The 15,642-nt window shown below is 39.4% G+C and overlaps 2 protein-coding genes across 2 annotated transcripts; both read left to right on the top strand.

Annotated features, from left to right (window-relative positions):
• The first annotated feature begins 560 nt into the window (after positions 1–560).
• LOC137714470 (pectinesterase QRT1-like) lies at positions 561–7,456 on the top strand. The gene is made up of 5 exons (XM_068453678.1): positions 561–862; positions 1,487–1,676; positions 6,688–6,891; positions 6,984–7,219; positions 7,309–7,456. The coding sequence occupies exons 1-5, from the start codon at positions 561–563 to the stop codon at positions 7,454–7,456; spliced, it is 1,080 nt and encodes a 359-aa protein (XP_068309779.1).
• A 5,731-nt stretch (positions 7,457–13,187) lies between these two features.
• Positions 13,188–14,448, top strand: LOC137714469 (secreted RxLR effector protein 161-like). Its single transcript, XM_068453677.1, has 3 exons — positions 13,188–13,673; positions 14,248–14,264; positions 14,334–14,448. The coding sequence occupies exons 1-3, from the start codon at positions 13,188–13,190 to the stop codon at positions 14,446–14,448; spliced, it is 618 nt and encodes a 205-aa protein (XP_068309778.1).
• The last annotated feature ends 1,194 nt before the right edge of the window (positions 14,449–15,642 follow it).

Raw genomic sequence — 15,642 nt, 5'->3', positions numbered from 1 at the left:
TTCAGTTTCAAAATCATCACCTAAGAAAGCATAACCGCTCTTTGGCTTCTTCAGTTAAAGATCGTTTTATCTTCTAAGCAAATTATAACTCACCTGATTAGAAGCTCAATCAAAATATTAACTCCCCATTTAAGCATTTTAATTATGTTTTTGTTTTGCTTTTAGCACAAATTTGATGACTGACGCAAGTCTCTTTAAATTCCGCCAACCTTAAATTCTCCACAGATATGTGGGATCTGTTGTATGTGTGTGTGTTTGTGTGATCTTTAAATTCCATAAATAAATATTGTTTTTTAAGTTTTAATTTTTTATTAATGGTTCTTGTTCTTATGCTGCTCTCTATATTTGACAAGGAACATAAGAAGCAACACCCCACGCTCCCTCATTTATTATCTTCACCTCTTTCCCTTCTTCCCAACTCCAAAAAACCCGAACAAATCTTCGAAACTTGGGCTAACAACACACATCCTGCTGCTGGGGTTTTCTTGTTTTCTTGCATTTCTAAGTTTTGTTTCACAGATTGTCGAAACAGTTTGAGTCAGAGAATCTTTGAAGGTGTCATGGGATTCAGTGTCTTGGTTGTTTGTGTTGGTGGTTTTGTGTTGTTTTTCTTGGGTGGCATTAAGGTCGGGTTCTCGCAAAGCGAATCATTTGCAAGGAATTATATCAGCTGGGATGATTTGAAGGTGGATGACCGTAAGTTGGGGTTGAACACGAAAGAAGAACGCGTTAATGGAAGCCGGATCATTGTGGTTGACAAGAATGGAGGAGGAGATTCTCTTACAGTTCAAGGAGCAGTTGATATGGTTCCGGAACAAAATACAGAAAGAGTTAAAATTTACATTCTTCCTGGAATTTACAGGTCTGTCTGAGCAACATTTCACTCATTGCATGCAAATAACATTTCACTGATCTCTCGAGGATCCTCGTTGTAATTTCTTTGTACCGTTAACAAAAACATTTCAATTCATCAAAACCCCATAGAATTTTCAGATCTTACATATTTTTTTTTTTTTTAAGTTTTTAGCGTTTTCGAGGGGTCAGTTTAAACCCAGTTGAGCTACGTGTGTAAGCTACATTTGCTTTTAGTGGGTGTCTTTTCCTAAAAACTGTTTACTAAAAAAAATTAGAGAAAAATTTACCCATATCTAAACTACTTATTAATAGAAACTTCTGTTAACCAGAACTCTAGAAAAATATCATTCTATCCGTCTCGCTAAAATTGAAAAAAAAATAAAATTCATGGTCAACTTAATAATTACATGCATTATAATTTTGTTGTTTTTTGGCGCACCCTCAAAGTCATGAGTCATGCAAACTTAACAGGTCTTATCTCAAAATTAAAAATTAAATAAATTAAATAAAATTATTTTAGCCTCTCTCAAGCACACTCGAAGGTGTTGGTACAGTTTGCTAGTATCGCTATAATTCGCTTCTCAAAATTTAATTTTTACATTATTTTTTGTTCATTTGTAAATTGATGCAGAGAGAAGGTACTTGTACCGATTTCGAAGCCATACATATCATTTATTGGGAACCAGAAAACTGAAACTGTTATTACTTGGAACAACAAGGCATCTGATAAGGATGGCACCGGTTGCGAACTCGGAACATATAGAACTGCTTCTGTAGCCATAGAGACTGATTACTTTTGCGCAACTGGGATCACCTTCGAGGTAATAACTAATTATTGGAACTATAAGCCGTCCTACCTACAAAGTATAAGCCGTCCTATAAGCCGTCCTACCTACAAAGTATAAGCCGTCCCACCTACACACTTGTATCCCTTAATTTAGGGTGATTTGATCTTGTTACTTGAAGTCATGTATATAGATCCTTGTAACCTTGTAGAAAAATATAATGAGAAAAAGCATTCTCTTCCATATTTTCCACATGGTATCAGAGCCGGAACCTTAACCGGCCTGACTCCATTGTTGTCCCTTCCCCTCTTCTGCACATTCGTTTCGATAATGGCAGAAGATAATCTTTTTGACTCAGATGCTGAAAGCTTCACAGCTCCTCGCCCTAGTTTTCCAGAAGCTGAAGTCAACCCAAATCAACGTTTGTGTTCTGTGTTGTTAAATGAGTTTAACTATCTTCCATGGTCCAGATCAATATCTCTTGCCCTTGGAGGAAGATCCAAACTTGGATTCGTCAATGGAAGTATTGAAGCGCCTGACGTCGCATCGCCGGAGTATGAAGCATGGCTGTGCAAAGACCAGCTGGTCATGTCGTGGCTCCTCAACTCCATGGATCCTAAGCTGTCTGAAATTTTCAGTTTTTCGGAATCCTCTAGTGCTCTTTGGAAGGTAGTCAAGGACATGTATGGAAATCAAAACAATGCTGCTCGAGTGTTCCAGCTTAAGAGGAATCTCGCAAGTCTTCAACAAGGTGATAAATCCTTTGTTCATCATCTCGGTTGCATGAAAAACATGTGGAACGAACTAGATATGTATCGACCACACACTATCGATGCTGCCGTACTGTTAAAAAGGTCCGAGGAAGACAAAATCTTTCATTTGCTTGCAAGTTTGGGTTCTGAATATGAAGATCTTAGAAGCCATATTCTAATGAATCCCGAACTTCCATCATTTGCAAGTGTTTGCACTACTATCCAGCAAGAAGAAGTACGCAAAAAGGTCATGAATGTTGACGTAAAACCTAGTGTGTCTGAGGCTAGAGCTTTTGTGACAAATCGCAAGTCATTTGGAGATAAAGTATACAAGGAAAAAAGGCCAGATCTGAAGTGTCTACATTGTAATAAGGTTGGACATCTAATAGATCGATGCTGGATATTGCGATATTGCACCCTGAGTTGAAGCCAAGGTTTGAGAACAAGCCTTTAAGAGATCATAAGGGCTCACACGCTAGACCACATACAAACAAGTACCATGCTGCTGCTGCTACATCCATCGGTGGGACGATGAACTTTACAGCCAATCCGGCTGACTTGTTGAATGAGTTCTCAACCTACCTTCAAACCAGAAAAGGAAGCACAGGTGAAACGTCGACTGGGGAAAGTCAAACTGCTCTTCTTGGACAGTTTGCAGGGTTCTTAGCTGAATCTAGTCATGTACCTCAAGGAGACATTCCAGGTATCATGTGTGCTCTTTCAACTGCTCTAAATGTTAGTCACTCTCATGATTTTTGGATTATAGACTCAGGTGCCACAGATCACATGACAAATCAATATTCAAAGCTATACGATTTTGAAAGCTACACTAAACCATCACTAGTTTCTGTAGCAAATGGTAGAGGTGTGCCAGTTCTAGGTAGAGGGAAAGTTAAACTGATCTCAGAAACTGTTGAGTCCACAGCGTTATATGTTCCATCCTTTCCTTTTCAATTATTGTCCGTAGGAAGGATTACAAATTCTCTAAACTGTCGTGCAATTTTTTCCCCCCACAATGTTGTTTTTCAGGATCCAGCCACCAAGAAGCTGATTGGTGAAGGTCACTACCTAAATGGGTTGTACTATTTTTTAGAGGACCTCAATGTTCCAAAGGGGTTCCAAGTCAGCTCAAACCTAGAACATCGGTTGTGGCATCAACGCCTAGCACATCCCTCAGAATCTGTGTTGTCTACGTTGTTCCCTAGTTTATGCAAATCCTCCCTTGTATGTGAAATTTGTCATTTGTCAAAATCTACTAGACTCCCATTCAATTCTTCCATGTCTAGGACTAGCAAGTTTTTTGAGATGGTGCACTCCGATGTTTGGGGACCTGCACCCCTAGAGTCTTTTGATGGTTATAGGTACTACGTTATCTTTGTTGATGATTTCTCAAGAGCCACTTGGTTGTACCTCCTAAAATTCAAAAGTGAAGTTATGGATGCTTTCAAGGACTTTCATAATCTTGTCATGAACCATTTTTCGTCCCAAATCCACATACTAAGGTCTGATAATGGCACTGAATATACATCCAAAAATATGACTAACTATTTGAGCACCCATGGAATTATACATCAAACAAGTTGTGTAGGTACTCCTCAGCAAAATGGAATTGCCGAAAGGAAGAATAGGGACCTACTTGAAAAAACCAGGGCGCTAATGTTGCAAATGAATGTGCCTAAGAGGTTTTGGTCTCAAGGAGTTCTTGTAGCCACCTACCTTATCAACAGACTGCCTAGTCGTGTTCTGGATACAAAATCACCATCTGAGGTTATGCAAAACAAAAAAATTAATCTTTCCCATCTGAGAATCTTTGGATGTACCTGTTATGTTCATATTCAATCCCATCACCGAGACAAGCTTGATCCCAAAGCTGTAAAGTGTGTTTTCATGGGATACTCCTCCACCCAAAAAGGGTACAAATGCTACAATCCGTGCTCCAGGAAGATGTTTGTCTCAAGAGATGTACGGTTTGATGAAAACCAACCATATTTCAACAAATCATCAGATCAAAATCGTCAGAGGGAGCACTTCCTAGATCTCTTCCCATTGCCAAATCCAGTTGAACCAAGTGACTGTGTCCATTCATTACCTCACAACCGGGACTCTCATGCAACCCATAATGACAACCTGCTTATTGGAGACGACACTGAAGCCTTAGAAGCACAAGTATTTCCCCATGACCATACCACAACATCTATATAAGAGAGTGGAGCTGAACCTATTGTGATCCCAGCTCAACCCCGCAGGAATCCGACTCGAGATCGACATCCACCATCAAGGCTGCAAGACTATGAAACTTACCATGCAAGGTACCCTATTCACAAGTTTGTAAATTACTCCAAAGTCTCTCACTCTCATGCAGCCTTCCTCAGTAAACTGTCCTATGAAAGTGAACCAAGGAACTTTCAAGAAGCCAATCGTCAAGTTGTGTGGAGGCTAGCCATGGAAGAAGAACTCAAAGCCTTGAATGAAAATAAAACCTAGAGTGTAGTTCAACTTCCCAAAGGCAAGAAGGTGGTAGGCAGTCGGTGGGTCTATAAAATCAAGTTTAATTCTGATGGCTCAATTGAACGACACAAGGCAAGATTGGTGGCTCGCGGTTTTACTCAAACTTTTGGAGTGGACTATAAGGAGACATTTGCTCCTGTGGCTAAGATAAGCACAATAAGGGTTTTGTTATCTGTTGCAGTGAACCATGAATGGCCATTGTACCAAATGGATGTAAAAAATGCTTTTTTACATGGAGACCTCAAAGAGGAAGTCTACATGCAACTACCCCCGGGTCATCCACAAGCACAGAATTCAGGTATGGCTTGCAAGCTTCATAAGTCAATCTATGGCTTGAAACAATCTCCTCGTGCCTGGTATGCCAAACTGAGCTCGGTACTTGAAAATTTTGGGTTCAAGAGAAGTCATGCTGATTCCTCCCTGTTTGTTCGAATAGGATCAGTTGGCAAATTAGTTGTACTAATCTATGTTGATGATATCATCATCACAGGTGATAACATTGATGAGATTCACACTCTTAAACATTCTCTTCATCAACAATTTGCCATTAAAGACTTGGGAGTTTTAAAATACTTTCTTGAGATTGAACTGGCCACTTCCCCCAAGGGACTTTTTTTTAGTCAAAGGAAATATGTGATTGACTTACTTCAAGAAGTGAAGATGATGGATTGCAAACCAACTCGTACTCCTCTTGATAGCAAATTGAAGTTGGACTTGACAGGAGAACCTCTCAGTGATATCAGTCACTACCAACGATTGGTGGGTAAGCTTATATATCTCACCATCACCAGACCGGATATAACTTACGCCGTCAGTCGTGTAAGCCAATTCATGCATGCACCCACTGAAGCTCATTTAAATGTTGTTAAAAGAATTCTCAGATACCTCAAAGGCTCCATTGGTCGGGGAATCGTCATGAAAAACAATGGTCATACTCAAATCATTGCCTACACCGATGCTGACTGGGCAGGGAATGCTATTGATAGAAAATCCACTACTGGCTACTGCACGTTGGTTGGAGAAAACCTCGTGACATGGAAGAGCAAAAAACAAAATGTAATTGCTCGCTTAAGTGCCGAAGCTGAGTATAGAGCCATGGCTTCCACTGCATGTGAACTCATTTGGCTCAAGGGTCTTCTCTCGGACTTGGGGTTCTCAATCAACACACCTATGTCTCTTTTCTGTGACAATCAAGCAGCTATGCATATTGCCTCCAATCCGGTGTTCCATGAACGCACCAAACACATTGAAGTTGACTGTCACTACGTTCGGGAACAAGTCCAGTCCAAGGTAATTCAAACCACATTCACTCGAAGCCAAGATCAACTTGCTGATATTTTCACGAAGTCTCTTGCTTCTCCTCAGTTTCAAAGTCTGCTCTCCAAGCTTGGATCAATTAACCTCCTTGATCCAGCTTGAGGGGGAGTATTGGAACTATAAGCCGTCCTACCTACAAAGTATAAGCCGTCCTATAAGCCGTCCTACCTACAAAGTATAAGCCGTCCTATAAGCCGTCCTACCTACAAAGTATAAGCCGTCCTACCTACACACTTGTATCCCTTAATTTAGGGTGATTTGATCTTGTTACTTGAAGTCATGTATATAGATCCTTGTAACCTTGTAGAAAAATATAATGAGAAAAAGCATTCTCTTCCATATTTTCCACACTAATAATGAACGCGGGTTTTTACTTTTACAAGATGATGCGATGCGTATGTTAAAATTGAATGGAGGAAGTTTCAGCATTCAGAAAGTAATTGGTCTGCAATTTTAAGTGGTGATTGCAGAACACAGTGGTTGTTGTACCTGGAGGATATGGAATGCAAGCAGTGGCGCTTAGAGTTGCGGGTGACAAAGCCATGTTCTACAGAGTTCAGGTTTTGGGGACGCAGGATACGCTCTTGGATGAGACCGGATCTCACTACTTCTACCATTGTCACATTCAAGGAAATGTGGACTTCATTTTCGGCAGATCAAGATCAATATACCAGGTACGACAAATTTCCAAACGTCTAGCATTTCTGTAACTTGGTCCCCAAGTTTCTTCATGATACTAATTCTTGAATCTGGCCCTTGCTATCAGGAGTGTGTTATTCAATCAACGGCTGAGAACTCGGGAGCAATAGCGGCTCATCATAGGGACTCACCGTATGAAGACACGGGATTCTCTTTTGTAAACTGCAAAATCATCGGAACCGGCTACATCTACTTGGGAAGAGCTTGGGGAAATTATTCAAGAACGGTGTATTCCTACTGTCATTTCGATGATATAATAACTCCTCCAGGGTGGAGCGACTGGAACTACCCATCCAGGCAGAAGTAAATATAACCTCTTTCACTCGAACAATATTTTCATCTTATTAGATTATCTCTATTGTTTCTTAAACTGAAAGTTTTCGATGACTCAGGACAGTGGATTTCGGAGAATATGAATGCAGGGGCAGAGGAGCAGAAAGAAGCGGGAGGGTGCCATGGTTGAAATCTTTCAGCTTGGAGGAGATAAGGCCTTTTCTGGATACAAAATTTATATCTGGAGAGCAATGGCTTAGATTATAACCAGTGAGAGTCCCCGTGCGATGCTACGGGCCTAAAACCTTACAAAATATGTGGAAAGTTCTAAACATATAAATGATACTTAATACTATTTACAAGCAAAAATCTATTTACAACCCTATTTACAATAAGGAACAAAAATCAATAACTTCACAGAAAAATTCAACTACAAATGAAAATGATAATCACATTCAAAACAAAAAGGGTAAATTACACAAAACTACCTCAACTATTGGTCTCACGACACTATCATACCTCATCTTTTAAAATTGACAATGTCATATCTCATCTTTAGAATTTGGTCCAATGTTATACCTTTTGTTAGCTTGGTCGTGAATTTCTCAGTTAAATGCTGACGTGACTTGATTCGGAATCCACTTTCTATTAAAAAATTATTAAAATATTAAAAAATAATAATATTTTACCCTTAAAAAAAATTAAAAATAAAAAACACTAACCCCAAGCACCCATCTTCCCCGACCCCTTCCTCTTCCCCGCAACCCCTGACCCCTTCCCCCATTTCTCTCACTAAAATCAAGCTCACTCCTTTTTTCTATCACTTGGAATCTGACTTCTTCTTCCTCCTCCTTAACCCCCCCCAACCTTTCTCTCCCTTTCTTCCCCACCACCACCGGTGCCATCGCAACTGCCCCCACCACCACCGAAAACCCACGGAAAAAATGGGCAAGGGTGGTTCCCTGAGCAAGAGCATGATAAAAAAGATCATCCTCTCCTACACCTATGTCGTCATCTAGATCTTCCTTTCCTTTAGCGTCATCGTCTACAACAAATGCATCCTTGACAAGAAAATGTACAACTGGCCCTTCCCCATCTCCTTCACCATGATCCACATGTCCTTCTACACCTCCCTCGCCTTCCTCCTCGTTCGCATCTTCCGCCTCGTCGAGCCCGTCGCCATGTCCCGCGACCTCTACCTCTCCTCCATCATCCCCATCAGCGCCCTCTACTCCTTTTCACTTTGGCTCTCCAACTCCACCTTCCAGATGCTCAAGGCCCTCATGCCCGTCACTGTCTACTTCATCGGTGTCTCCTTTGAAAAAGAGTCTTTCAAGACCGACACCATGGTCAACATGAACTCCATCTCCATCGGTGTCGTCGTCGCCGCCTACGACAACGCTCGATTCAACACTTAGGGCACCATCCTCCAGCTCGGCGCCATCGCATTTGAGGCCACCCGCCTTGTCTTAATCCAGATCCTCCTCACATCCAAAGGCATTACCTTTATCCCCATCATATCTCTCTCCTATGTCGCACCTTGCTATTCGGCTTTCTTCTTCGTCCCCTGGATCTTTGTCAAGTACTCGGTTCTGCGCGATTCATCAAGCTTCCATTTAAAATTCTTGATTTTTGGGACCAATTCTATCTGCGCATTTGCTCTAAATATCACCGTGTTCTTGCTTATCGGAAAGACCTCAGCATGGGTGGGGAAGGGGTTAGGGGTTGCAAGGAAGGGGAAGGGATCTGGGTTTTGGATTTGGGTTGCAAGGAAGGGGAAGAGGTCGAGGAAGATAGGTGTTTGGGTTTTTTATTTTTTTTAAGGATAAATTATTTTTTATTTTTTTATTATTTTTTTTTTAATAGAAAGTAGGCTCTGAATCAAGCCGCATCAGCATTTAACTGAGAGATTCACCGCCAAGCTAACGGAAGGTATAACATTGGACCAAATTCTAAAGATGAGGTATGACATTGTCAATTTTAAAAATGAGGTATGATAGTGTCGTGAGACCAATAGTTGAGGTAGTTTTGTGTAGTTTACCCAAACAAAAAATATGGCAGTTACAATGAAGGTATCATTAAATGAGGCAAAAATATGAGCAACATCAAAACATGTTCTCCGTCACATAGTACAAGTCTACGAGTTACATTGTTCCTCCTTGGGCTCCCTAGTCTCTTTCTCAACTATAAACTAATCGAAAAATACAAATAAAATCAATACCAAATAAAATAAAAAGATTATTACAGTACTTAAATACTTGCAATAAACATATAAACCTAAACAATGCTAATCTGCTCCAATTGAATACATAATTCGTAATGTGTTTGGTTGGCAAGAAAACAACATCAGATAAAGTAAAAGGCCTAAGCATAGTGAGAGCTGCAACCCAAGATACAACAGGAGGCCTTCACAAACTTAGGCATGTAGGCTATGATAACAAACAACAACAAAAAACCTTAGTCTCAAGTAGCATAAACCAGACCCCCGCCGCTGCCACTTCCTCAGAGGAAGCCAAACTCCAAACTGAGAGAATAGACACTAGATCCAAGTCCTCTTCACAAACTCGTGCAAATATATACAAACAAAGTATCATATGGATAGAGAGTGAGGCTAAGGGGTATGTAAAATACCCAACAATTGGCCTCGACGGGAATCTGGCATGTTGGTTAGGGAAGGGAAAGTGAAGCAGGGTAGTGGATCTAGCATCCAATTTCTGGTTGGTGCCTACCGATCCGAGTACATGGTGGGATGGGGATGGAGATCACTGAGGAGGGAGGAAAGAAAATTAAAAGACAGATAGCAGTAAAAGTAGGCAAAAAATGCTGGATAAGGGGCACGAAACCCAAATCTAAGACAAGCACAGAGGATAGCAACGGAAACTGAGATAAACTTAGGGGAATACTGGGAATAAAAATGAAATAAGGAGATTGGAAAGTGGATAGGAACATGAGGTGGATACAGGGAGGGAGATGAGGCAGAGGAGATGAGAGATGAGGAAAAAGATGGAAAAGGCAAAAGAAAGAAGAGGGAAAGAAGTGTTGGATTTGGCATTAAATCAACATGCCTAAACTAAAAAGGATTAGGATATCTTAGATGCAGGATATTTGGATTTGTGTTTCCTAGTTGGTTTGGGATTTGGTTTTAGTATAGGATTTGGTTTCCTATATTCTATGTAAACCTAGGACATCTATTAGTATAAATAGATGGATGTGGGATAGAGTTTTGTGTGTGAGAGTTTCTTGGAGGCATAAGTTTGTATACTTAAGAATTCTTTGTGTTTGTGAGTTCTCTTGTATTTGTTGGTAATCAATAAAGCTTCTGTTGTTAGAGGAGGCTCAAAGAATAGGAAGTTCTTGGACAAAGATGAGTGTGCTTTTTGTCATGAAAAAGGACACTAGAAGAAGGACTGCCCTAAAATTAAAGAAAAGACTAGAAAAAAGAAGGATGACTCAGAAGCAAATATGATTGAAGTCGAGGATGAGGAATTTGTCTATGCCCTAACTGCATCGAGCACTGTGGATTATATGAAAGAGTGGGTGCTCGACACAAGTTGTACCCATCACATGACTTCTCAAAGGCATTGATTTTCAAGCTTCAAAGTTATGAATGGAACTGTGTATATGGAAGATGATAACCCATGTACAACTCAAGGAATTGGAAGCATCAAGATCAAGCATCATGATGGTGTGATTCGAGAATTGCATGGTGTAAGGTACATCCTAAATCTAAAGAAAAATTTGATCTCACTAGGCATTCTAGAATCACAAGGCTACAAGTTTTACTCCAATAACAACGTGCTCAAAGTTGCTAAAGGAGCACTTGTCATAATGAAAGGGCCTCGAAATGGCTTACTTTATATGCTACAAGTAAAGACTTTGAAAAGTGGAGTGGCTATGGTAGCTGATGAAGTGCAAAGTGATAAAAGTGACTTGTCTGCATTATGGTACATGAGGTTAGGACATGTAAAAGAAAAAGCATTGCAAGGATTGATCAAGCAAGGGTGTTTAAAAGGAGCAAAAATTGGAAAGATGGAGTTTTATGAGCACTACATTCTTGGCAAACAAACAAAGGTGAAATTTGGCTCAACTGTTAATCAAATGAAAGGGATTTTGGACTACGTCCACTCTGATGTTTGGGGGCCTACAAAGAATGCTTCTTTAGGTGGAAAAAGATGGTTTGTATCTTTTATTGATGAATACTCTCGCAGATCATGGATATATATATATATATATATATATATATATATATATATATATATATATATATATGATGAAACAAAAGGACAAGGTTCTTGACATCTTCTTGGAATGGAAGAACATGGTGGAGAACAAGATTGGAAAGAAGATTAAGATACTGAGAAGTGACAATGGATGGGAATATACCTCAGATGCTTTCTTCAAAGTGTGTAAAAATGAAAGGATTACTCAACATTTTCGCGTTAGACATACTCCACAACATAATGGGATTGCAAAGAGACTAAATAAGACCTTACTCCAGAAAGTTCGTTGCATGCTATCTTAAGCTATGCTACCAAAGAGATTTTGGGTAGAAGCTTTGAGCTATGCATGTCATATGCTTAATGGACTACCATCAACTGCTTTGAAGGGTAGAACACCCTTTAAAGTGTGGTATGGAGAACCAGCACAGGACTATGATAAGTTACGAGTGTTTGGATGCAATGCCTACTTTCATGTGAACAAAAACAAACTAGATCCACGAGCCAAGAAACCTGTCTTTATAGGATTTAATAGTGGTGTGAAAGGCTTCAGACTTTGGTGTCCCAAGTTGAACAAGATTATAGTAAGTAGAGATGTGACATTTGATGAAAGTCACATGAAATTGAAGGAAGATGTTCAGATGGTGGAGCTTAGGGAACAAGTAATTGTGAATTCACAGCCAAGTAAGGAAGTTGTGGGAGAAGAAAAACAAGGTGATCAACTTAAACATAAAGAGAGTGATCACAAAGAAGAAACACCATCAGAAGAACTAAAGATACAAGATGATTGCATAGCCAAAAGGAAGGGAAAAAGAGACATATCACTACCTACGAGATATAAAGATTGCATGGCCTGCATGGTATATGCATTACTAATAATTGAGGCTAAAATTCCCACTAACTTTGAAGAAGTTGTAAATAGTGAAGAAAAGAGTAAATGGCATGATGCAATGGACGATGAAATGCTCTCATTTCATAAGAATAAGACTTGGGAATTGGTGGAGTTGCCTAGAGGAAGGAAAGCAATTGGCTGCAAATGGGTATATGCAAAGAAGGATTGAGGGGATGACAATAGCTTGGTAAGATTTAAAGCTAGGCTAGTGGCTAAAGAATATGCTCAGAATGAGGGAATAGATTACAAAGAGATTTTTTCTCTTGTGGTTAAGCACTCCTCCATTCGAATATTGCTTGCCCTAGTTGCACAATTCAACCTTGAATTGGTACAACTAGATGTGAAGACTACATTCCTTCATGGTAATTTGGATGAATAGATTTATATGAGACAACCTGAGGGGTATCAAGTAAAGGGCAAAGAAATATTGGTTTCTAAGCTTAGAAAATATCTTTATGGTTTGAAGCAGTCGCCCAGGCAGTGGTATTTAAGATTTGACAAGTTTATAAAGGGTCAAGACTATACAGGAAGTCACTATGATCACTATGTTTATCATAAGAAGTTGAAAGATGGTTCGTTCGTGTACTTGTTAATCTATGTGGATGACATGCTCATAGCCTCAAGCAATATTTTAGATAGAAAAGTTGAAGGAGCAAATGAGAAGGGAGTTCGAAATGAAGGATCTCGTTGAAGCCAAGAAAATATTTGAAATGGAGATCACAAGGGATAGACAAAAAGGTTTGGTGTGTTTGTCTCAGAAGCAATATCTTGAAAAGTTGTTACAAAAGTTTAGAGTAACAAAAGACACTAAGCCTGTAGGAACTCCATTAGGTGCTCACTTCAAGTTAAGCAGTCAACAAAGTCCTAAAGTTGATGAAGAAAAATGAAGATGGATGGTATTCCATATGCTAATTTGGTTGGAGGATTAATGTATGCTATGGTATGTACTTGTCCTGATATAGCACACGCAACTGAAATTGTTAGTAGATTCATGCATAATCCTGGAAGGGAGCGTTGGAATGCTGCTAAGTGGATACTAAGGTATTTACATGGAACGAAGGATAAAGGTACTTGTTTTGAAAGATGTGATGAAGGAATTGATAAGTTCTCAGTTGGATATGTGGACTCAGACCTTGCTGGAGACTTAGACAAGAGAAGATCGACATTTACTATGGCAAAGGGTCCTATATGCTGGAGATCAATATTACAACCAACGACGGCACTATCAACCACAAAAGCAGAATACATGGCAATTGCTGAAGCTATCAAAGAAGTAATGTGGACTCTAGGGTTGTTAGGAGATTTAGGTGTAGAACAACACAAGTTGGATGAATATTGTGACAGCCAAAGTGCCATTTATTTGGCCAAATATCAGGTACATCATGCTAGGGCTAAGCACATTGATGTATGATAAAAAGGGTTGCTAGATCATGCTAGGACTAAGCACATTGTGAAAGAAGTGGTAGCCAAAGGTGAGATTCATCTAAAAAGGGTTGCTGCAGAAGATAATCCAGCTGACATGTTGACAAAGGTGGTTAATGTAGCTAAGTTCGAGCACTGCTTGGATTTGGTGCAGTTGGAGCAAGTTTGACCTTGTGTTATGGTGAAGCAATGGAAGTTGTTGGATGCCTCGTTATGGATTTCTTGCCAAGGTGGAGATTGTTGGATTTGGCATTAAACCAACATGCCTAAACTAAAAAGGATTAGGATATCTTGGATGCAAGATATTTAGATTTGTGTTTCCTAGTTGGTTTGGGATTTGGTTTTAGTATAGGATTTGGTTTCCTATATTCTAGGGACTTTGTGTAAACCTAGGACATCTATTAGTATAAATAGATGGATGTAGGAAAGAGTTTTGTGCGTGCGAGTTTTTGAGAGGCATAAGTTTGTATACTTGAGAATACTTTTGTGTTTGTGAGTTCTCTTGTATTTGTTGGTAATCAATAAAGCTTCCGTTGTTAGAGAGGTACTCCTATATTGGAGGAACTTTGAAATCGTTGTATTTTGTTTATTGCTTGATTGGTTTTTGGTTTAGATTACCACAAGAGGACGGAAGAAAGAGTAGTGGGCTACCGCCTATCCAGAGCAAGAGCAAAGGGCGGCGGCTGAGCTTAAAGCTGGGGATGGAGCTTGTGGATCTAGATTTCTAGAGAGAGAAACAAAAAAAGGCTTTAAATTCCTAAAATTATAGAAGAGAGAGGGGGGTGAGAGAGTATAGTAAATTCTAAATTGTAATAGTATTCATAGTTTACATGTTACAAAATTAACTTATAAAAAAAATGCATCTCATGTCTTCCACTTGTGTTAAATTTTAAGCACTAAAAGTAAAACCAGCCACTAATGCAAATAAATCGGGTCAGCCAGATGCAGATAAAGCAAACAACATAATCCAAAATTACCAACTCTGTGAGGAGAAATCTCCAAATTCACCTTCTGATTTCTGTGTGAGGAGTTAAATTACCACCAAAATCACACTTTTAGGGACAGTAGCAAAAAAAAATCACTCTAACATCAATCTGAAATCAAAATCACATTCCTATAATAATTACACTCCTACAAATTGATTTCACTATTTACCTATAAAAATTACTAACTTTTTTAGTTACAGTAATAAGAAACTCACTCTATCATCATCAATTCGGAAGAAAATTCACATTCAATTTACCAATAAGGATTGCAACTTTTTTGAAAGAATGTTTGACTTGTTCACAATTTGCACATAATCAAGCAAAGTTGCACATAATTAAGCGAAGTAATTGCGTGGTACTTGATAATGACATAGGAAGTTGGTATGTAGTCATTCTTTTGTACCGTATGAACTAAAGAGAAAGTAGATCCTCTTCAGCAAGGTATTTGATTTCCAACACGTCGTGTATATTCCTTCTTGAGCCGAGGCAGGCAGCAACCCAAAAACAATTGGGTGCGCACTGATTAATCCAAGCATGAGCTGGGGTGGGCTGAGAAGGAAAAAAGGCCCAAAAAAAGGTTTGAGTGAGTCGAAAACAGAAGCCCAAAGTTTGGGCTTGGACTAGCAGCAGCAGCAGACCCAAATTGGGCTACTGACCTTGACGCCGAATGGCGTTGTTTTGAGCATGCGCTACAGGCACGGCTTGGCGCAGTAGGCACTGCGAGGCTTGCGATTTAGGGTTTCAAAAAAAAAAAAAAAAACCTAGCTTTTTCTTCTATTTTCTTATTTATCTTTGTACTTGCACAATTCATCGTAGTAATATAAACATGGGTGCATATGAATGTTTTCATACTATCATGGCTTATAAAATATTGATTATATGTTTTAGAATAGCATATAGATTGGATGGAATGACGAAAGCCTTTGCATATTTGTT

The sequence above is a fragment of the Pyrus communis genome, chromosome 14 (genome assembly GCF_963583255.1).
Source record: "Pyrus communis chromosome 14, drPyrComm1.1, whole genome shotgun sequence".
Taxonomy (NCBI): Eukaryota; Viridiplantae; Streptophyta; class Magnoliopsida; order Rosales; family Rosaceae; genus Pyrus; species Pyrus communis.
Note: the sequence above shows the minus strand (reverse complement) of the source record. Positions and strands in the feature narration are given on the sequence as shown.

Bases quoted from the DNA above. Each gene is read 5' to 3' on its own strand.
- LOC137714470 (XM_068453678.1), top strand. From the start codon at position 561: ATGGGATTCAGTGTCTTGGTTGTTTGTGTTGGTGGTTTTGTGTTGTTT. The intron at 1,677-6,687 runs GTAATAACTAAT...TGGTGATTGCAG, and splicing joins CAACTGGGATCACCTTCGAG to AACACAGTGGTTGTTGTACC. The intron at 7,220-7,308 runs GTAAATATAACC...TCGATGACTCAG, and splicing joins AACTACCCATCCAGGCAGAA to GACAGTGGATTTCGGAGAAT.
- LOC137714469 (XM_068453677.1), top strand. From the start codon at position 13,188: ATGGATGGTATTCCATATGCTAATTTGGTTGGAGGATTAATGTATGCT.